The sequence below is a fragment of the Helobdella robusta genome (genome assembly GCF_000326865.2).
Source record: "Helobdella robusta unplaced genomic scaffold HELROscaffold_4, whole genome shotgun sequence".
Taxonomy (NCBI): Eukaryota; Metazoa; Annelida; class Clitellata; order Rhynchobdellida; family Glossiphoniidae; genus Helobdella; species Helobdella robusta.
Window position 1 is genome coordinate 1,679,402 of NW_008704902.1, and position 24,907 is coordinate 1,704,308.

Below are 24,907 nucleotides of genomic sequence, written 5' to 3' on the forward strand. Positions count from 1 at the left end.
ATAGATGGTCCTCATATCATTCAAGCGTTATACTTGCTATATCCGCATGTACCTTTGAAACGAGCGCTGGTTTTGTTATGTTGTATCTATATATTTGTGAGCAGCCACATAAATGAAATTGAAAGAAATTAAACAAATTGTTCGTATTATTAAATATGTAATAGTTAAATGAAAAAAATATCAGATCAGAAGTATCCATTTGTTGAAGAACTAACAAGCTATCTTCTTTTGAGATAGATTAATCCATTGAGCAAAACTGTAGGAAGAGAGAGATAGAATGAGAGAGAGAGAAAGATAGAGAAAGAGCAGGAGAGAATGAGAGAGAGAAAGAAAGAGTCCGAGAGATAAAATAGAAAGAGAAAAAGGCGCTAGAAAAGTTTATGCAAATTAGCTTTATCTGTTTTTGGTGAATAAACGTGTGATCCGTTTTTCATATCAAAATTTTTTTTGGAAAACACCTTCAAAAGATTTGTCCCAGCGTCCTCAAATAAATCGTTGAAATATTGAAGGAAAATTTCGCAAAAAGTTCGTTTGCTTTAAATGAACCTTCAACACGGTTTTACATCGAAGTAACATCAAAGTAACATCGAAGTAACATCGAAGTAACATTGAAGTAACATAGAAATAACGATATCCATGCGTTGCAAATATGCTTCGGTAAAAACAGTTCGTGCAATGTTTTTTTTAAAATGTCGTTGATTTATAACTCTTTCAAATGCGGAAATCGAAATTGGTATATTATTTTCAGATGTAATTGTTGATTTGAAAGAAAATAAAGAAGATTAGGAGTTAAATAGAGTTAGGAAAAAGAGAAGGAAAACAGCTGGAAGTTGGGAAATGAGTTTGAAATTTCAAAGAGCAAATGATGGCACAAAATGAAAAAAAGTAAGATTAATGGCGGCGTAAATGAAACAAATTCTTGCACAATATCTCAAGAGGAAAGCACCATTAAAAGCCTCTGCATTTCTACATTTATCATTTTATTATACATTAAATTGTTGTTTAATTATTTGTAATTTGTTGTTTCGTGTTTTATTTACGCGTTTTAAAATATTTATATGTTCATGCATTCTAACAATCATTTGCTCGGCAATAACGACATATATCAGACCATACATAATTGAGCGATTTTTTGAAGAAAGTAGCCAATTTCCAGCATATGAATGGCAATGAAGATGGAATGAACTTGAGTACAAGCTGCTAATTAAACATTCCTCCAAGCCAAGTTTGCTAATTAAACAATCTCTTTTTATCACGTCGTTAATACCAGATTCCTACAAATTTAAAAACAACAACTTTATATAATTTACAGTGAAAAAGCCTCATCATGTGACATTACTTAATTCTTGGAAAGATTATTTGAAACTACAAAATGCGAAACATTCTACGGTTATTTGTCCATATTCTTCATATACAAGCATTTTTTGAAAGCTAGAAATTCTCATACTCCTGAGACAAAACCCATGTCAATCAAACTGAAGAATCTCGGAGAAAAATTTAAGGACTTTTTCAAGATTAGCAAATGTTTGAGGTTAAAATGTTTTTAAGTGAATCAACTTGTGTTCGTGTTGAATGTTTATTTATTTGCTTGTTTATCTATTTATTTATTCATGCATCTTAGTATATAACATATGACTTATTCCGAAAATTTTCATTTGGGAGTATTAGCCTTATGAAATAACACTGTTCATACGGAAATATTATTTCTTAAGTCAAATTTTGACCATTTTATTTGTAAATAATTTTTATTAAAGTAACATCTGATTACAAAATGTTAGGCTATCAAATTTTAAATTAATTATCCATTTATCTATCCATCAAACTATCCATCAAACTATCCATTCATTCATCAATCCATCCATCCATCAATCCATCCATCTATCTATCTATCTATCTATCTATCTATCTATCTATCTATCTATCTATCTATCTATCTATCTATCTATCTATCTATCTATCTATCTATCTATCTATCTATCTATCTATCTATCTATCTATCTATCTATCTATCTATCTATCTATCTATCTATCTATCTATCTATCTATCTATCTATCTATCTATCTATCTATCTATCTATCTATCTATCTATCTATCTATCTATCTATCTATCTATCTATCTATCTATCTATCTATCTATCTATCTATCTATCTATCTATCTATCTATCTATCTATCTATCTATCTATCTATCTATCTATCTATCTATCTATCTATCTATCTATCTATCTATCTATCTATCTATCTATCTATCTATCTATCTATCTATCTATCTATCTATCTATCTATCTATCTATCTATCTATCTATCCACCGATCAACAACTCATTATTCTCATCGGCAACTCGTCATTTACAAGCATCTTAACTAATGATCCTATCAATTTTATCAAAGAAACAACAACAAAAAAACAACAACAAAACACCAACATCAACTTTAACAACAACAACAACAGCAACTTGTTTATGTCACGTGATCAATGATGGATCACGACAAAACCATCACTCTATAATAACACTACATTTTATTATCGTCATGTACTGTTTTATTGCACTGTTGAGATTTTGTATTGTTTTGTTGGGGTTTTGTATTGTTTCTTTGTATTTGTGTATTGTATTGTTGTATTTTACTGCTACATTCTTCTATTTTTGTATTCTACTTTTGTATTTTTGCATTGTATTGCGGTATTTTTGCATTGTTTTTTGTGTTTTTCTTCTTCGAAATTTTTGTATTATACTATTGTATTCTTTTGTATTGTTGTACTTTTTGTTGTATTCCTATGCTTTTATTGACGTTATTTATATACTATTCTTTTCAATAGTAATAAGCTTTATTTTCTACATGTTTTAAAAATCTATTTTACAGATTGATTTGTTTCCAACTCTCATAAACATCTGCTTCCTCCGTTTGTAGCTATTCATATTTCTATGCACTGAAAACTGCTGAAAGCTTGGAAAGAAGGATCCAACTCACTGTCAGTTGATGAAGAAGTAGTTAGTTCGTTGCTGCTTGCGGGTAGAAATTGAATTAGTCAATTGACCGCAGCATCAGACCGCAGCATCTTGATGTGTACTTTTATCAGATGACAATGTACTTGTTGATAATGACGTTTCATTTTTATGGCGTTTCACTCACACCTGATCATATCTACTCACATTTGGGTATATTGCTTTCGCATCTGATAACGTTGTATTCATATTTGATGATGATGTACTTATCTTTTATGAGGTTGGTTTCATGTGTTTGTTATTGTTGAAGAAGCATTTCAAGTTTCAGTGATTCGTGCGTCTCAATGTGTTATACGCTGATGATATGCATGCACTGCGGTCCTCGCTAATAATTGCTGTCGTGTATCGTGTCCAGGTGATCGCGTGATATAATTAGATGTAAGGAATTGGAACTCCAATCTTATGTAATTATATCCCTTTGATATCTATCATTTGAAAACAAACCAATATAAAGTAAAACAATGAAAAAATGTTAAACATGGTGAGAAAAAAAAACTAAGAACAACGAATGTGAAAATTTTCACCAAATTTAAAATCATCAAATTCAAGTTGGGCAAAATTGATCAGAAAATATTTTTTCAATAACATCCAATGTAACGAAATAATAATACGACATGATGGGACAAACGGTTGACAATATGCAATATATAACGCGATAGCGCGCAGGCGGGCTGTAAAAATTGCAATTATCGACGTATGTTAGGAGAGTTGCTTTGGAGTGCATTTCATTGACTGGAGTGAGCTCGGAGTGCAATGTTCTTGCCTGGAAGATGTTGTCATGTCATGTTCGCTCATGCATTTGAAGGTACAACATTTATGGAATCAATTGCGGCCAGCATCGCCGATTACTTCTTGACAATATAAATATTAATTTCAGAGAATAATGAGTTTGAGTTATTGACAGGAGAAGTGGAATTAAGTGCTATTAAATGAAATGACGGGTGGTCATTATTTATAATAGAAGGTCATGCCGTGTGGGATGTGATTGGATGATTATGTGATGTAATTTAGAGGTATGAATAACTAGTTAATGTAATTTGGTATGATGATGTTATAGGATGCTAAATCTTATGGGATGGAATAGTTGATGTTATGAGATATGTTTGGAGGGGATAAAAAACAATACAAAATGATGATATGATGGAATAATTATTGTAATGTAATGATGTCCTAAGATAATAACTATTGTAATGGGATACATCATCCAAAAAGAGGTGACGATGCGAGGTGTGTACATGTTGCGTGGCAGGCCTATTTTCAGTTTTTTCATTCAAAAAACGTAAACATTAAAGCATAGATAAAACAGAAAATTTAAAAATTAACCATCAAAATAATTTTATGTTAATTAGGTTTATATTTGAATATTGTAATTTGGTTTGTATGTTCTGGATATTGATAGAGTTTTTGCAAAATGATGTGCACATCGGTATTATGTTGAACAATTAAAGATGTAATTAAAAAATTTTTTCTATACTGTTGTGCGTTTCGGTGACAATTATCATTTTTGAGTGTGTCTGTCGATGTTGTTGATGGATATGTTGCGTGATGTGTTGCGTGATATGTTGCGCGATGTGTTGAGCAATGCGTTGAGCAATGCGTTGAGCAATGGTTGCGGCTGGGATGCTCTTGAATTATTCAGCACATTGATGTTAATTGTCTGGGATATTGTTACAAATGATTTCATTGTTCGACGATAATATTTCGTTCGTGTTTTTATTTTCCTTATTCACGGTGGTTATATATAATTGAAAATTACGTACATATTTGTTTGCCGTACTGAATCAATATACATCTTTTGATAAGCTATGAAAAATAATCTTTTACGACTGCATTTTTGTATAATGTTATATCTTTATTGTTCCCAACAAACTGCTTGTAACAAATTTATTAAAATAAAAATATTATTTCTGAGAAGAGAGTTCAAGAAACGATTAGAAGAATCCCATTTCATCCAAGGCGACGCAAAGAAGCGCCTCTGAATGATGTCCGCACATGAAGTCATATATAAACATTTCCACATCACCGTCTTCACTGTGGAATGATTTTCCATAATAATAATATGAAAACATTTCATTCAGAACAAAAAGACACAAAAAGCAACCAACAGCAAGACAACAGCAATCGCAACAACATAACAACAATCACATCAACAGCAAAACAATATAACAACAAACAACAATTTAACAACAATATAACAACTAACAACACAACAACACAACGATATAACAACAAACAACAACGGCTCATGGACATACTCAATAAACCAACGGAGAAACACAATTCGCAATGATGCAATGTATTAATAACAAAACCCACTCGACGCTCGCGCACATTAACACGATTAAATCCGTGAAAGAAAAACACACAATCAAACATACACACACAACAAAAAACCACACACACGACCACACACACATGCAAAGACACACACAAACACACACACAAAACGCTTCACAAAATGGTCACACTCAATTTACATATTTTGAAAAATTGTAGTATTTTTACTAAATCAACAAAGAGGCACACTTTAAAACAGTAAGTCTATTGTTAGATTCTTGAATGGAACGGTAAAACAAAACGAATGTAGTTAAAAGACAGTCAAAAACAAAATATGAAACAAATATATCGCCATCTTCCATATAATGCTATAGATTATTTTAATCGCTATATTATTATTATATAAGCTTTGTGTTATATTATATTTTTACATAATATTATATTATAATACCGTTTAATTATATATATAATTTTTTATTTAATATGTACACAATAGGTTAGGTTTCATGTTGGTAATACAATTTAGTTGTGTTGTGTTTACTTTATACATTGTGTTGACAATTGTGTTGTACATTGTTTTGTACATTGTGTTATACATTATGTTATACATTGTGTTGTACATTGTGTTATACATTATGTTATACATTGTGTTGTACATTGTGCTATACATTGTGTTGATCATTGTGTTATACATTGTGTTGTACATTGTGTTATACATTTTGTTATCTAATGAAACATAGAGTAGTGGAGGATTGTTACTACTGGGAGCACTGATTAGATGAATAAATGTTATCTCCATCTTTCAAATTTTTTTATTCCGACATTTAGTTTTCGATCATACATATGCAATAACAAATTTTTTGGAAAAAAATCACACACACACACACACAGGCACACATACACACCACACACAAACAACATAAACACCACACACACAAACACGCTTTATTTTTTTTGTCAATTCATATATGAAAACTCATTTGTTTGTTTTTTAGGTATAACAAATTTATTAAGAATTGAAAGTAAAGAGATGTTAAAGAACGCATGAAACTTACAAACAAAAACATACCTACACTATCGAGTAATGACAGAAATTCGAAACTTTCAAACAAGCATTTTGAAATGAAAAGCTAAAAAAATATTTTAAAAATTTACTCTTCAAATTTTGTTATATATATTTAATTAATTATTTTTATTTATTAACATTTTTTATTCTATTTTGGAAATGAAAATCATTTGAGATACGTTGTTTATAAATAACATTAATATCTTTCTCAATTTATGATACATTGCAAGACTTTTATAGACACAAAAATAACACGTTTATTAGTGAAAAATATAATTCAATTATAAATAAATAACTAAAATATAATAGATATTTTCTAATATGAAAACCAAACCAAAATATTTCTTGACCAGGAATTTATTTTTCAAGGTTTTTTTCATCTTTCAACTTTGAATAGTTACTTTGCATTGAATAGTTACTATGATTGTATTGAACAGTTACTATGATAGTATTGAACAGTTACTATGATTGTATTGAACAGTTACTATGATTGTATTGAATAGTTACTATGATTGCATTGAATAATTACTTTGATTGTAACTATTCAAAGTGAAATAGTAAGAATCGATTAACATTTGAAAGCATATCAATCTGGCTGTGAATGAAAATAAATTGGAGAATAAAATTAAAAAAAGACAAAAGAAAAATAATCAGAAGTATTAACTGGAAAATTCTGTAAAGAAAATGGAGAAATGTAAGGAAAAAAGTAAAATTAAGAAGTGGAAAGTATAGAAATGAAGTTGTGGGGGATGGAAGGAGTCGTGGAAGCGTGAATGATCATGATGACATTTGGCGTAGTTAGTGGTAGTCATCACGTCAAATAAAATGAAAGTTAACATCTGACGGACTTCAATTAAGCTGTTTAATTTTGGAATGATGTGTTCGTTGATGATAGGATGACATAGAAAGGTGCTGGTTGGAGGGTTTGGTGTGATGTGATTTGATGTGATGTAGAATAAATTGAAGTCATGGAGTGTGATGTTACGCAGAGTGATGTGATGGAATGTAATGTAATGGAGAGCGACAGGGGTGTTTGAGCAACAGGGTACCATCCATCAATCATTATTTAATTCGTTTTTGTTCCTTCCGCATAAAAAAATAATAAATTATCAAAGTAGATATAACGTTTTTATCCTATAGAAACTAAATAATTCCGTGCTAAATCACGAGATGCTCAATCAACCTTGTAATAAATAATTACCTACATAAGATCATGTTGTGTTAACAGGCAAATAAAACATATAAATTGATCCTCTATGGTCAACCAGTTATTTACAGGACTGGCAATGAAAAGCATTCAATAAATGGCACAAATGCTAGTGAGTAGACTAGTTAAGGATTGTTATAAAAATGTTCAGATTATAAATGCGACAAGAAAGTTCTGAAAGTTAAAAGTGAATTCAGTCAAAGTTTTATCAACTGAAAATAACAGAGAAAACTACAGAAAACTATGTTGGATAAGTTTCAAGTGCTTAAAAAGCAAATAATTATTTCCAAAATCTACAAAATTAAAGTTTTTACTATATATTTTTGTAGCAATAATGCAAACCGTGCTAAAAACATTTTGAAAAATTTATGTGAGTATAAGAGGATGCAAAAATTAAAAATTCAAAAATAATTTAAAAATTTGCACCGTGAAAAGTTCGTCCATAATGTTACATTTTTTTTGTTACTGTTATCTGCAATAAAAACATTTTTAAACGAAAGAAGTCCTTTTTAAAGCAGCACTCTGAAGCATAAAATGAATGAATGGAATGAAATAACTCACCAACTGAACGGTTGTAAAAATGTAATCAAAGTCATTTTCGCAACTTTCTCTTCTATTCATTCACAATTACCATTTAATCATTTTCCTCCTTATATTCTTCGTCATCATCGACACCATCACTATCATCATCTTCGTCATCATCAGCATCGTAGTCATCATTCTTCTAATCAATTTCATTATCATATTAATCGTGGATAAAGTCTTCATTTTTAAGCACCATCATTTTTCATCATTCTTGTCATCATATGTTGTTACAACTTTTACACCATTAGACATTTCACGCTTGAACGTTTCAATGGTAAACTCAATTACATGCTAAGTTTTCGCGTTACATCATGACATGATCAAATAACATGACATTACGTCACATTACATCACATCAAGACATTATATTAAATCACATCGTATCGCACCGCATATTGTTTCATCACTTTTAAAATGAAAAAAGGCAGGAAGGAAAAGTGACTTCGTGGAAAATTTATTCTGCAATGCGTCATTTTTGAAGCTAAAAGTTTTGTAATTAAAAATTTAAAAGAAATTTTTTCAAAAAATTTTTTTTTTCATTTTGTTGTCTGTTATCATTTTTTGTTACTTTTTTCAGTGTTTGTCATCGTGTATGTTGGTGTGATTTATTAATTTTTTAAATTCAATTTTTTTTCAAGTTTTTTTGTTTGGTTGTATTTTCGAATGGGACATGACGCTTCTCTGTGTGTGTGTACTTTTGCATTTGTTTAGATGTGTGTGCGTGTGCGCACGCGTGTGTGCGCGTGTTATTCATCAGAAATTTATCTTAAACATCAGATGGATTAATTAGGTTGGTTTTTTGTTTCGTTGTTCCAACTAAGTTAATATGTGATGTGGGTAAGCTCTGTCTGTTTAGTTCGGTTGTATTGTTCATTTGCTTCGTTTTCATTTGTTTCCTCTGCGGCTAAACCAATTCGGTAAGAAGATTATCGAGTAAAACAATTTCGCTTTAGATTGAATTTTTTTGTTATTTAATTTTGTTTCATAAACTTGGTTAATGAAATGAGATGTAACATTGAGAATGTTGTGTGTTTTTATCTTGACCATCGTTAGCTTGATGATACTCTTATATTAACGAAATTTCTTGGAAATAATTTTTTTTTTAATATTTTAAAAATTTTATTAAACTATTTCATTATTTATTAAATTATTCTTTTAATTTATATCAATTTTTTTTGTTTTTATTTAAAAATTTTACATTCCAATAAAAAAAATTATTTTCAAAGTTGCAACCTATTTTATAAGACCATGGAGGCAGCACGGTATATTTCAAAATGTTATCCTGGTTCATCAAACTTGTGAGAGTTTACCTCTGCTTGCTTACGTTGAACTATTCAATATTTCAAATCATCATTTTCATGTTTTTACAGCGCTGTTTTTGCTGAATTTTAAAGCTGTGTGAATTTAAAAATACATTAAATGTTAATATATTTCCGCGATTAAAGTCAGTTTTTTTGGTATTATTTTTTACGAATGATTGTTTTTGCTAAATTTTGCTAATTAACACAATGCAAATATTCGTAGTTGGTGTTTGATGGCTGAATGTTGTTGAATGAACGTTACCGGCTGGTGAATTTGTGAAAAATTTTATGATATGTTTTTGTTTCGAATTTTCTGAGATGATGTGATTGAAACATGTTGAGAGCCAATAACGAAATTATAACAATTCATGTAATGTAATATATAACTAGACCTAATGTTATCATGTTATTTAATATCATGCGATATGCTATTGATGTGATGTGAATTGATGTATTGTGACATGATGTGATGAGATATGGAATGGATCGATCGATGTTTTGCAATGTTATGGTGCTAAAAGATGCTTTGTTCGCTTCTACGCCGTTTGGATGATGTCTGAAATGATGTAATGTGATCTGATGTTATTTGATGTGATGCGATTTGATGTTATCTAGTTTGATGTGTTTAGTTGAATAGATTTTATGTTATAAATTTTTTTATGTAATATAGCGAAAACATTTGAAACATAACGTTACCACGTGATGTGGTAACGTTATGTTTATGAACAGCTGACGGCCTTGAATGACAAAATTGCTTAAAGAATTGCTTAAAGAGTAAACATTCAAAAAATTTTCAAGAATTCAACGTAAATTTTAATTAGACCCAAAATTTACTAGAATTTTAATAGTTGGGAACTGTTTCATGTTTATTTTAAAAATCAGGTTTATTTTAGTTTTTAAAACGTTTGAAAATTTAAACAATTCACCAAAATAAACACGACTTAATAATAATTTTACCCTATAAGCTCAAAAAAAACGCGGCCGACATATGACTTATGGCGTCATCTTGCTGATTACATCATTACCGACTACTACATTATGTGTTAACAACACGTAAAAATATTAACACAAATCCGTCAAAGAACACGAGTGAAAACAGACAAATAATAATGTTGAGGTGATAAATGAATGATGACGTTCTGTCGACGAAGACATAATAATCATTGTTGTTTCGACAGCCTAAATGAAAGATTGATCGATGTTACGAATAAACAATCCGAAAAAATTTTTTCACGCAATTTCTAAAACTTTTCAGCTTTTGTTGTTAACGTGAAATCAACCATTCAAGAAATATTTTTAACACAATACGAACTATAAATGAGATTTGCAAAACCTGAATGTCAGAACATCGATAGAAATGATTTGAGGATTTGTTTACGTGAGACAGCGGGCAGTGACCACCTGGTTCAAACACATACTGAGAAAAATTTCAAATAACTTTTATTTGTAGGTATAAAAAAGTTACCAAACAACACACGCTTGACTTTTACAACATATTTCGTACAAAAACAGTCCAAATATTATATGATTTTATTAGAAATACACACACTCAAAACGTGTTGCTGGTAGTTAACCATTTTTTATTAAGATAGTGTAGATACTATGGAGAAATACACAATAAAAACCATCACATAGTGAACTGCTTGCAAATAATAACAAGATCAAAAAAAATTTTTTGATAGATGGTGCGAAAAAAAGTCAGAAAGAAAAGCAGAATAAACAAATGCTTCATAGTATCGGCGTCGTAAAACACAATAATAAGTTCATAAATAACATTAGAACATCACAAATAACGTTAACAACACAATCGGTCACATTAACAAGAACGTAAATCACATCAATAACAGTAACAACACATTAATAACAATCAAACAGTGTTCAAACAACCACTTTTACAACCACGTCAACAAAATGCCATCAACTTTAATGAAATTCAAAAAAACCACGTGACACCGGCAAGCTTATTGACAGATTCCATTAAATTGTTGTCAAGCTTTCTGTTGAGAAAATGTTTAGCATTTTACAGACAGACAAAAATATTTTGATCAAATTTTTTTTAATCACTTTCAACAGTCAGCAAGAGGTAAAAATTTGTTCATGTTTGTTCACCCAATCGAAATACCACACCATCGTTTCAAATTTTCTGGCATCTAATTTTTATTCACCTTCAACCAGCACCACCACATCTTGTCGCGTCAACCACATATGACCGCTAGGCTCTGCATCATATTGAATAAAATGAACCTCACATCACCATCATCTCACCTTACTCAGCTGTGTGAGTATGCTGCACACGTTCACTCACCATACTGCACATTTAATGACCTACCTACAACTCTTCCATTTCCACTTTACGACTTACAACATATTTTTATTGACCCATTCATCCGAAACGGGCCGGCTAAAAGTGTTTCACAACTTTCTAAATATAGAATTTGAACATAATTTGATTAGAAATATGACTATCCCAGTCATTATAACCGTGCTTTATATTATCATAATCATCGTCATTACCGCCATCATTATCATCATCATCATTATCACCATCCTTCATCATCATCACCATCATCGTCGTCGTCATCATCATCATCATCACCATCATCATTATCATCATCATCATCATCATCATCATCATCATCATCATCATCATCATATTCACATTTAAAAGGCCCTTATCGAATCCAATCTGCCTTGAATGGTCTTGCAAGTCATTGCCAATCTCCCAGATGAGTTGATCGCAGTGCACTTTTAAACGTTGATGTGAGGTGAGAGATTTTCAGCTGATTGCCTGTCTGCCGTCCTGCTGTCTGCTGTGCTGCCTGCCTTCGTTATAATCATGCAAATCATCATCTTGGATGCTTGGAACATCGATTCTTTTCACCCATTTTTCTATTTTCCATTTTTACGCGTATACATTCATAACGTGTCCATTTAGTTTTTCTTGGACAATTTCAACGAGCTATATATGTACGCCATCTAAATACAAGTATCTAAATTTGAATAGTCACCCATAATCTGGTATTTGAACATAAATCTACGTACGAACTGCTCATTAACTTACGATCGAGAGCAACTGCAGGTACGAACATTATAAAGCAAGCCTTGAAAGATTGCAAGAAAATTACATTGAGTAGCATTTTTAATTGCTTTGTTAATTCAAGTTTTTTATTTAATTATTACTTTTGTCATCATTCAACTAATTCAATTATCTATTATTTTCAACCATAGGTATTTGTCTTTCTTTACAAATTTTTCAAGATTCTCCTCAACGATGTGAGAAACAAAATTTAACTTCTCTGACGGCTCCATGTTTTGCAATTCTAAAACTATTTAAAATTGTACAAAAAATTCACTCATGTTATCGGGTTAACGTTTTATAAACATTTTTTTTTAAATTGAGGCAAACGAAATCGAAAAGAACCAAACAAGCTGATAAGTGAATAAGTTATACGCAATTGAAAATTTTCATTTATTTTTCAATCGAAGCCAAATATATGATATCTAAATGTCTATACGTGAAGTACAACGTTAATGGAGCCCTGCCAGCTTAAACATCAACTAAAATAACAACTGCAACAACAGGAAGGATTGATGACACTTGCAACAACAACTTAAGAAGAATGAACCAAAAATAAATCTCCCTGTTCCGATGATTCTAATTATATGATAAACTGATGAAGCCAGTCAGCCAGTACTTACCTCTCGTTACGTCTTTCTTTTGCTTACATTTGCTTTAAATTTTATTTACTCTCTCATGGCATGTTTATGTCTCTTATGTATGTTGTATATATCCTCTTTTCTACGCTTGACTTTGTCTCGGTGTGCGTGAAGATTATATAAATATACAAACGTTGTATATATACATTTATTTGGTGCGAGTGTGTGTGTGCGTGTGCATGCATTTTATGTAAATGCGTTTCAAGTAATAATGAGACTTGAGAGTGTGAAACACAAACATATACATACGTATACATACGTACGTACTTATAACGTTTTATTGCTTCTTGGAGATCTATTATCACTACAATGCCTTTATTGATTCGTGATTCATTGTAGTGTGCACACACACACGAACACACACACACACACACACACACACACACATGCACATGCACACACACGCATGCACGCACACACGCACACACACGTACACACAATTAACACGCTTGTCTCATACAAACTTATTGTCATTTTATATAGATATATCGCTAGATTTTCATAGACATGCAGAATCTGTAGAATGCATCATTTCAAAACATCAGTTGAATCGCTTAATATACGATCAAGTAATGAAATGCTGGAGTAAAAACAAATGTTTGTATTTCTTTATTTCTATTTCTCAAATTACTTTTCTCAAATTAATTTTGTAAAATTGAACAAATTAACATTCCTACAAAACGTACAAATTTTATGATTTAATTTTTTCTTTACTTTTAGTTTTTAGACGCTGAATAAAACGGACTCTGATGATTTTTTGGTTACTTTGGTCTATTTTTTGATGTTGCTGTTGTTGTTGTTATTATTAATGTCGTCGTCGTTATCGGTGTAATAAATTTGTTTGGAACATAACTAATAACGATGTTAATGTTGTTGTAGTGCTGATCCATTGCGCGTGCTATGTAGGGTTGTTGTTTGTTCGTTTGTTTGTCTGTTCATATGTATGTTTGTTCATTTGTCTGTTTATATATATGCTTGTTTTTTCGTCTGTTTGTATGTATGTATGTATGTTTGTTCGTTTGTTGTTAGTTAGTGTATTTTTTACTGTTGTTCTATTTGTTTTCTTTATCGTTGCCTTTTTTGTTGTTGTAAACACTCGCCAAACTATTATTGCTAACCTCATTGATACCACTTCTCTTTAAATTTTTCCCACTTCAATTAAACCTATTGTAAAAAAACTATAGAAACCAAATCAGTGAGAAAGAGTTAAGTACTGACATTTCTAAAAGTTGTACTGGCACGGAATGAAGAATCTTGATAAATTTTTAGGAGCTCATTGAAGCATGATTGCCTAATTGGATGAGATTTACTGCAAGAGTTTGATGGCATTGAAATGATGAATGGTGGGAGAGATAAGATAGGAAGAGCAGCCACACACTAGCAGCCACAGACTACTGACTTCATTCAAATGCTTAACTCGCTTTGCAACTGTTAAGATGAGATTGTTGATTGAAACAGTTCAAGTAGTTGAAACTTTTATAAGTGTTTTAATTGGTTTTTTGACGAGACGTTTATAAAAACTTTGCTGTTTCAGTTTTTTTTCTATGTAATTACCTAAATGATAGTGAATGTATATAACGTGGAAAATAAAGCCTTTGAAATATAAAAATACAGATGAAATTTTTTACTGCATCTCATTGAAAATTTTGGAGTGGTGTGTTTGATTGGCGTGTTACTGTTGATTTGTTGTTGTTTTTTTATTTTTTACAGGTAACAACAGATACAACAACACAATTACATTATCTTATTTGTTTCCATGTATGTGATGTTTCCATTCGTAGGTTTTCTGCTTATCCATTTGTTTCCACGTTTTGAATATAAAAATTCTTGAAGGAAATAATCCATCTAAGCTGAAATTTCAAAACAATGGATTAAGAATTGTAATTATTCTATATTATATATGTGTGTGTTTTTGTATTTATATGTGTGTGTTTGTGTGTGTGTATGCAAGTGTTTGTGTGAAAGAAAAAGATTAAGATGTATAGAAGTTGTTTCATTGCTGAGTGTAGCTGAGAATAACAGTAAAATAAATTACAAACAATAATAAGAAGAATATATAAAAGTAATAATAATAATAAAATTACAGAATAATGTAAATAATAATGAGCTTATTTTAATGAAATGATTAAGATTAAATCTGAAATGACAATGTTGGCTGTTGAACTAACGCTGCCAACGATGTTTTGATTTTGTTTAAAAATAGAATTCCTGAAAAAGAGATAAATTTATTTTCAAAAGATTCCAGAACTTGCTTTAATTATATTTTTATCTAATTGCGCCTTTGTTGATTTTATTTAATGATAATAAATGTTGGTATTAATTAATAATAGGAAGGAATAAAGGGCAGCGGAGTTTTTAATTTTCATTCGTTGCTGTAATATTTCCTTTGTATTGGGTCTTTCTTTAATAATGTAAGAAGCAATAAACTTATTCTAAAAATGAAGTACGAGCGGCATGACGGCGTAACGGTAAAGTGCCTGACAATGCTGTTGCAGTGATCGGATTCGATTACAAAGAGATCCGCGCCTATCACATGTAATGTGTTTGATGAGTTGTTTCACGTGTTTTAACATGCACTGTGTGTTTGTTGTTGATATTTTTGAAAAATGTTGTAGATGATGCATGCATGCATGTTTAGCATGGATGGAGGAAGCAGGCTCTGTTACATGACTAACTTAACTGGTCAGCACTTTTTGCGAGTATATTTTGGAGTTGATATTTAAATTTAATCAACCTTTCTTCACTAGATATATTAACGATATCGTAAATTTTTTAAGATTCAACCGTAAGAATTGAGTTTGAAAGAGGAATACTTTGTGTATTTGAGAGCTAATTTCAAAAATTTTTTTTCCAATTTCTAGGTACTTAGTTTATATTTCTGCTCATTTTTTTATTTTTTTTTATTTTTTTTTGTTATTAATTGTTTTTATATTTTATTGTTAATGCTCTCTTAATTATTTCTCAGAAGCTACGACAGTTTCGTTTCAAATATTTAACGCTCATTCCAAATGCTAAACAACTTTCCATTGAATTTTTTAAAACTTTATGAACAGCATTAAAATTTGTTTCATTTTATTTCAAATGTTTATGGAAAAAATTTATGAATTATCTATAAATAAAATTTATGAATTATCTATAAATAAAATTTATAAATTATTTATAAATTTATGTTTTACACATTTTAGGAATATTTAATTAAATAGCAGAGCGGTATACGTTTAAAAAATTATTCTTTCAGCTTGAACACTTTTTGCAGAAATGGAGTGTAAATCGGAGTCTAAACTCCTAGTTATTGCAATAAACGTTTCTTGGTAAAAATAAACAATTACGTTAAACGTTATCGAATTTGCTTATATTAGTTAGTATTTCAGCGTTGTATGAGTGTGCGTGTGTGTGTGCGTGCGTGAAGAGTGTATTTGTAAATGCGTATTTTTTTGTGTGCGTGTGTTTTTTGTGTTGGTGTTGGTGTTTGTGTGTGAATTGAATTTTCTTGGATAGAAAGCCTGGACTGGACAGTTGGTTTTCAGAAGCCCACAAATTCAGTTAATTTACATTTATATATTTCCATGTTCTGGATGTTCAACTTGGCTCAAAAATAATTTCGCATAACTTCTATTGCTGATTTAATCTTTACAATATAATTAATGATGAGATGATCGTTCATCGTCAGATTCTATGCTGATGTATTTCTTGATTTTTGTTGCATTGTTTTGTGTTGTATCGTATCGTATTGTATTGTGTTGTATTGTATTGCACTGTGATGTATTGTGTTGTATTATAATGAATTGTATTGTATTGCTAAGCATTCTATTGTATCGTATCATATTGTATGTATTGTATTGCATTGTATTTTATTTAACTTTTACAGCGCGGAGCTTCTCATTAGGAAACTACAAAAACAGAAGTATTTTGAAAAAATGTGTTTCACCCTTCCTTATCAACTTTCTAACTTTGAAAAATTAAAAATATTCATTTATATTTTAACTGTTTTTCCATTGTTCCAACAACTGATAGACTAATTCGTGGTTGAACTCAAAATCCTTAGACACAAATTCATTCACAAACATTTCCACTCTTGACGAGCGTAACTAAATATAGACATAATAGCACATGTGTACGTACATACCATGGATATGGACATCTATATAATATACCAGGACGGTCAACAACAAGGAAACAATGAAAGTTAACTTTACTGCATAAAACATATATTGCCTTCAAGGGTCCGTTTTCAGAAAATTTTCATTTAAGTAGGCCGTCCAGGTTTACTATATAGAAGTCTATGGTACATACATAGCAGTCACACAGTAAGTTGGGCAGAACGAATGGAACATAATTTTTACATTATGCGACAGATGATGATCACGTGATGAAAACACGACGCCAGTATTTTAATTACAAATTCTTTTTTTCTTTTTTATTATATAAATTAATTGTTGTCTTGGAATGAATTGTTTTTCATTTTTTTTTACATTTTCTTTCATTGTTAATTTAGTTTTAATCTGTTGTTTTTATTGTTATTGTTGATGTTGAAACTGTCATTGTTGAGATTTATACTTATATTGATATAACGATTTGCTGAGAAATTCGTTCGTGGTTTCTCTCGTCTCTTTCTCTTCAATATTCGAATTATTAATTTCAAAGTTTTTGATGAGATGCAAGTGACGATGTTGTTGTTTTTGTTATTGATGTTATTGTTGTTATTATTCAATCGCGTCTGTGTCTTCGTAATAGAGCGTAAATAATGGAAACAAATTTTCTTTTGATCACCGTGGCATTTAATAATTTGGAAACAGTCACTCAATGCATGACACACACACACACACACACACACACACACACACACACACACACACACACACACACAGGCAATTATTTCTTATTAGGCTCATCATTAGAATTCATTTTCAAAGACAAAAATAATTTTGGAAGCGATAATGTTGATTAAAAGAAACTATTATTATTACTACACTTTTATTATTATTATTAATTTTATTATTAATACTGTTATTAACACTGTTACATGTTATTGTTTTAATTATTTTGTTCGTTGTTTTAGCTGGCAATTTTTCTTTAAGACACGTGTTGCGATAGCCATAAGAGATAGAATAGTTGACATGTGCAGTGCATGCCTGCCTTGCAATGGTGTACCTTCAATGAATTTTAAAGACGTGACATCGATTATACATTCAAATACTATAAAAGTTTTAATGCACCCGTAGCGTTGAGTAACCATCATTGGATAACAGCCAACGTTACAAATTATTTGTATTTCAACTCTCTACATAAGCATGCGTGACAGGCCAATGGAGCAAGTAATTCAAAAGACAGGTTGAATCTTCATTCGGGATGTCTCAGAATTATTCCTCCGGGCTCTTTCATTGAGGTGCACGTTTAAAGGAACTTTTCAATCCTAACTCATCGGTCTGTTGTACACATTTGTAATATGCCGTGTGTTTGTGTATGTGTGTCTGTATGTGTGTTTCTGTGTGGTGTGTGTCTGTGTGTGTGTGTATATATGGGTTTACATTATACCTGCATTATGTTACACAGCATAAATAACTGTACAGTGGTATATTCTACCAGATGTTGTGAAGATTATAAGTTTCACATTAAACTAGGAGTCAGTTTTTTTTGCGTTAGATCTTCATCTTAATTCCATTTCTTCTCAATACTCCGTTTGTTTCTCCATCTACAACTGAAAGTTTCTGTTTCTAAAGCGAGCATTCTAGGTGGCCTACAGATGGGTTCTTTTTATTATTAACAATCAATGATTTCAAAAATCTATTTTGGACAAAGGATCGAATTTTCTTTCAAGAGAGTCTTACTGAATGATTATCTCCTTGTTAAAAATAGTTGAGAAACTCTTAAGAGATGAGTGAATGACAGAAATGAGTGAAGTGAAGGAAGCAGCTGACTCCTCGATGCTCGTTGAGAAGAATTTTTTAAGGAAGTTACTGTCAGACGATTATGATCTCATGTCCGATTATGATTTTTATGGCAACGATTGTTATACAAAATAATGTCAACGATTATGATGATGATGAGGATGACGATGATAGAGATGATGATTTGGATGATGATGATGATGTTAACGATGATGATGATGAGAACGATGATGATGATGATGATAGCAATAACAGTAACGGTAACGAGTTAGATGGAAATGATGATGACGTGGTGTTAGCAGCGACAACAATGCTTAACGTAATGACGATAACGCCCATTAAAATAATAATGCAAAAACTGAAAGTTTTTTTTGGTAAACATCCGCCCGAACACACACAAACACGAAGGAGGCATGAACAAAGGCACATACACATTAACTTACAATGATCCTGAATTACTGAAACACGCACAAAAACACACACACACAGAAAAACTTACGCACACATATAAAACACACACACATAAACACAGACACACACACACACACACTCGATATAAAAATTTGAACGTGCATGCAAACACGTACTTCATTAGGCACTGACTGGAAAATATAGAATCATGCAAACATTTAAGCATATAAATATACCAACATGGAAACACGGAATCGTACGAGCATGCAAGCCGAGCAAACATGCAAATATACATTTATAGGACGAGCAACACAAAAATGTGGAATGATCTGGTTTAATGGATGAACGGTGATAGTTGCTGATCCAGAGTTCGAAGAAAAATTTTGGTGGACAATCCAGAAGGACGTACGATTTTTTCGCTGCTGTTGTTGCTTCGTTGCGGTTGTTGTTGATGATGACGGTGACGGCAGTGGTTGTGATGATGATGTGTTTGCTGTTGTTGTTGATGGTGGTGGTGATGAGTTTGTTGCTGATGATGGTGGTGATAATGGTGATAACGATATTATTTGCTGCTGCTGTTGTTGTTGAGCTAATTTCGCTTACTATTCTTGTTTTTTTCTTGATGTTAACATAGTTGATATTGATGTTGTTGCCTCTATTGTTAGCGTCATTTCGTTATTGATGTCACGTGCAAATAGGGATCGTTTATTACAATACAAATACAAGCCGACATTTACCCCTGAAAACGCCACGTACAATATTATCATTTTGTAATTGTTGTCAGTTTTTTCTTTTAGGCTTATATCCTCATCACTCTCTCGACGGTTTTATTGGCAATCTGCTTGTCTAAAGAAATACTCGCCAAAATAAGCAAATCTGACAGAAAAATTCAAATGCAGAAAATGACAAACGAATACTTGAAAAGCACAAAAACTGGACTATAGATACGTTCCGTAGTTTGTTAATTTTAAGCGTACCTGCGATGTGCATGTACATATGAATGTGAGAGAATTTGTGTACGTGCAACATGCATTTGTGCATGTTGCATGCATGTTGCATGCATGTGTGCATGTTGAACAAATCATTCTATTTTACTTTTGCTTTTCCAAATACGTCATCCCTCTTTAATTCAGTCAATTCCACGCATAAAAACTTCGAATCCATTGATGTTAGAGTTGAAATATCTATGTAGGCGTGCTTGCAACGTATACTTTTTGGGTTGAATGTGTTTTTTAAATAATTTATTCTCACCAACCTAACAATAACAGTTGAGTTAATTTTTAATTGAAAATTGACATTTTTGTGCTTTTCTATAGAGGCAAATAAACAAGAAATCAAAAATAATAATAGGAAATAACCCAACCAGCAATGAGTGTCTTGCTATATCAATTTATTTATTTATTTTTTTATTTATTCATTCATTTATTTATTTATTTAAACGACACTTACACACGTAAATAAATTTTCAACATTCCTTGCATAGCAGCACTTATAACTTAATTTGTTTGCTTTAAGAATTTATTATAAGATAAAAAAAAACATTTAAAAATTGTTTCAAACGTTGTTCATTTCATGTGTGATGATCGATTTTACATTAACATTACTTTTTTTTGTAACTGTGCTAAAACTTTTATACAATAAATGGCCATCAAACAAATTTTCATGTGAATATTTTAAATGCTATCACAGTTCAACATCATTACATCATCTACGTAAATAACGAACACAACCAAATGTAAAAATGCTTACATTTCCGTCTCCCTACTATGAGCTTGAATCGTTACCAGCATTAAAAACATTTGCACATCCACAGTGAAACGGCCAAAATAATCCAGCGAACAGACGCCCTGCCCCCCATCGAAGTAATCTCCAACTCCTTCCAGGCAGCCAGCATCTGGATCACCGTGCTCCTGGCCATCAACAGGTACATCGCCGTCTGCAGACCCCTGAAGGCCAACATGGTCTCTTCAAAAGTCGTCAAAATGCAGGTTTGTGTAATTTTCAGGGTTTGAACTTTAATGTTGACAATTTCTAAACTAACTTTAATTTTATGTAGAAAAATAAGCTGATATCCTACTGTAATTTTATTTAATATGCTTAGCTGACAGTGAAAGATTTCTTTAAATGAATTGTTAACTAACTTAACTAATGTTACGTTACTTGCCTGAATTCAAAATGAATGTAAAATTTTGTTAACTGCCATGAAAATTGCAACCTCAGATAGCTGGTGTGTTCCTGTTCAGTCTGCTCAGCAACCTACCGCGCTGGTTCTTCGTTTCAGTGAAGATGAGCAAGAACCAGACGACGTCATATTCAACTAACTGTAACACTCTCTCGACCACATCCAGCACCACAGCAACAGCTGCAACGTTGTTATCTTCGGCTGATGATGGTTTCCTGGACGGCGATGGTGATGTTTCGTACGAAGACTACCAAAATCAGCAACAACTACAACAACAACAACAGCAGCAGCACCAACAACAACATCAACAACATTATCAGCCCCAATCAGTTAGTTTCCTCTACTTTTACAACTCATCAACTTTTAACAACGTGACGAACACGACCACTGCCTCGTTCATGACCAGTGACAACGTTGGCCACATCTCTTTCATATACGAAGTTGTGTACACCATATTCGTTCTCGTGACACCACTCATCATCCTCATCGGACTCAACTGCAAATTGGTGAAAGAATTGAGGAAACTTAAGATGCGTTTGCAAAACTTCAGTCGAAACTACAAGGGATCGAACGAAGCAAACATAACTGTGGTTATGATCGCCATCGTCATGATAATGGTCATATGTCATACGCCCGATCGCATACTGCAGATGTCCAGGTTCATTGGCAAGTTTACAAAAGTGGCGCCCAACTCATCGCCTCACAACCCTGGATCATTCCCTCACTGCCCCACCATCTTCATCACGTTCGCCAACATCACTAACCTCTTGATCATCATCAGTTTCTCCATCAATTTTGTTATTTATTTTGTTTTTCGGCAGCGATTCAGGCAAATTTTGAAGCATAGAATGCGATATTTATGCATAAAAAAAACGAACGACCCCAAGACATTCATCTACCAGAACACCTCCTACCTCCACCAGACGCACCGTTTCAACATGACCAGCACCAACCGCAACTCGCCAAACAACATCTCAGCTCACAGCGTCAACCTCAACTCTCCACTCAACATTACGGCGCACACCTCCTCCGCTCAGGAAGACACCAAACTGAACAACCACTTCAAAAGTATTATTAAACACAGTCATTCAGATTCGGCAGGTCGTCATCCCAGCAGATACATCATGACTTTCAGGACTGCTTCTATTCATAATCCACAGAGTGTTTAACTAAATTTTATTTTATTTATTAATTTAAACTGAAAACATACAATTATATTAACTGAACTGGTTTTTTTTCAAACTTTACTAAGCATTTCTTGATCTAGTAATTAACACATTCAACCGTGTATCAGCATTTGTTTTTGATTTGTTGAAAATTTGTTACACGCACCCGTTCATTCCTCATAACTTCTTCAATTTAACGTTATAATATATCAACTTGTTATTGTCTGCAAATAGAATCATTGTCGTCATTGCTGATTAGATAATTAATTATCAATAAATTAATTATTTATTTATTACTAATCTATCTATGGATTCGTTATTATAGTTGAGTCAATCCATGGAATGCGAATGTCCATATTAAACTTGCAGCTTCGTGTTCACTCAATTCTTGTCTGAGTAATCTTTCTGAAAAGCACTCATTATTAATTGTTGGCTAGATATTCATTTCCTAAGTTAAAGTGCTGTGGTGAGACGCAAAGATAAAATTGAATACGATTTTACTTTTGATAGTATTTATTAAGAACATATACAATCGACAAATTATAAATTTATTCTATTTTTTTATGTTTAAACCTCAATTTACCTTTTAAAATATTTCGTTTTTAAATTGTTTGTGATGTCATTATTTTGTTAAAAACGCGTTTGTGTTCTGTAAGTGCTGTTATTAGTGAAAATAAAATTTATGAAATCCAGTTGGAAATTTTTTCAAAATGAAAAACAGAACTAAAAATTTAATTAATGAATAAATATATATAGAAAGGGAGATGGCGAAAGAGAGAGCGAGAAAGAGAGAGAATATGTGTATATGTACGTGTTTAGAATGGTCAAATTTATTCTGACATTCATTGGACATATTGTTCAATTAAAAATGATGATCAGTTTTTTGATTCATTGAAAACGCATAAAGTAACGAACTGCGTTTAACTGGGATTCACTATAACCGTCCTACTCTACCGCGCTTATGTTAAATCAACATAACATATGTATCATATGCTTGTGCTACAGCACAAATCTCGTAATAGATTTTTCGACGGCTTCCCATTGTCCAATTAAGCTTAACTTGGTACGCTTGTTCATTTTCAACGTAATGCTTTAATTAATAACTAGACCAAATTGAATTGATTAAATTAATAAATAACTTTATAAATAAATCAAATACGTTACTAAGTGTTCCTACAAATACATCATGAATATCATTTCATATGAAAAATTGCCTATGTGAGCATTGTTTCTAAAAAAAATCTTTTTTAACTAAATGAAAGTTTATGGAAATGTTCGACCAAAAATATTGTTGTCTGTAAAATTATTGTTTGATGTTTTTGTTAACGTTTGCTGGGCTTACATCTTGTTGAGCATAATGTTTTAAAAGTATAAAATTGAATATTCGTCCAAGTTGCCACATTAAAACATCTACCATTTGAATTTTCAAACTAAACAAAACGAAAAATAGTAGAAACATATTATCATTTTGTTGTTGATATATTGTTGGTGATTAAAAATGATGGATAGGATGGTCAAAACAATAGCCACAAATGCATCCATCTTTCATGCTCCGTTCACTTGCTTCATTTATTAAAATATTTTGATTAATATGAGCAGGGCGTCTTACGTTCTCCTCTTCACATAGCATCTCTACATGCCTCTGGTGTTTGTCCAGTCCAATCCATTGCAACGTCACATTTCAAAATACCTCTTCGTATTGCTATACCACATCACATCACATTCCAACTCATCATATTACATCAAATCTTATCCTTTCTCCTCAGATCCCAGCCAAACAGGACACATTCAGTTTTAGGACATTCAGGGCACATTCAATTTTCATCAAGCAGTTTGCCTGAATTTTTAATTATTTCACTCTGATCTTCAAAACGTATTATTTTTAATTTAAAAGTGTATCTGTGTGTGTGTGTGCGTGCGTGTGCTTGACGTGTTTAAGTTTGTCATTGTATTATTACATGTCGTATTTGCAAATGTGAAGTCAGAAATTTGTGATGAAATTGCTTGAAAGTTTAAAAACAACGACGACTATTTCGCTCAATTCACACTTATTTAATTGTCTCTATTTCGTGTGTGAAACAATTAAAAACAACGTTCCATGCT

General features: G+C 31.6%; 1 protein-coding gene across 1 annotated transcript; it reads left to right on the top strand.

Annotated features, from left to right (window-relative positions):
* Nucleotides 1–19,048: 19,048 nt before the first annotated feature.
* HELRODRAFT_162203 (hypothetical protein) lies at nucleotides 19,049–22,807 on the top strand (the record flags this gene model as incomplete). The annotated part of the gene is made up of 3 exons (XM_009024477.1): nucleotides 19,049–19,137; nucleotides 21,270–21,444; nucleotides 21,677–22,807. The coding sequence occupies 3 exons, from the start codon at nucleotides 19,049–19,051 to the stop codon at nucleotides 22,805–22,807; spliced, it is 1,395 nt and encodes a 464-aa protein (XP_009022725.1).
* Between the last annotated feature and the right edge of the window lie 2,100 nt (nucleotides 22,808–24,907).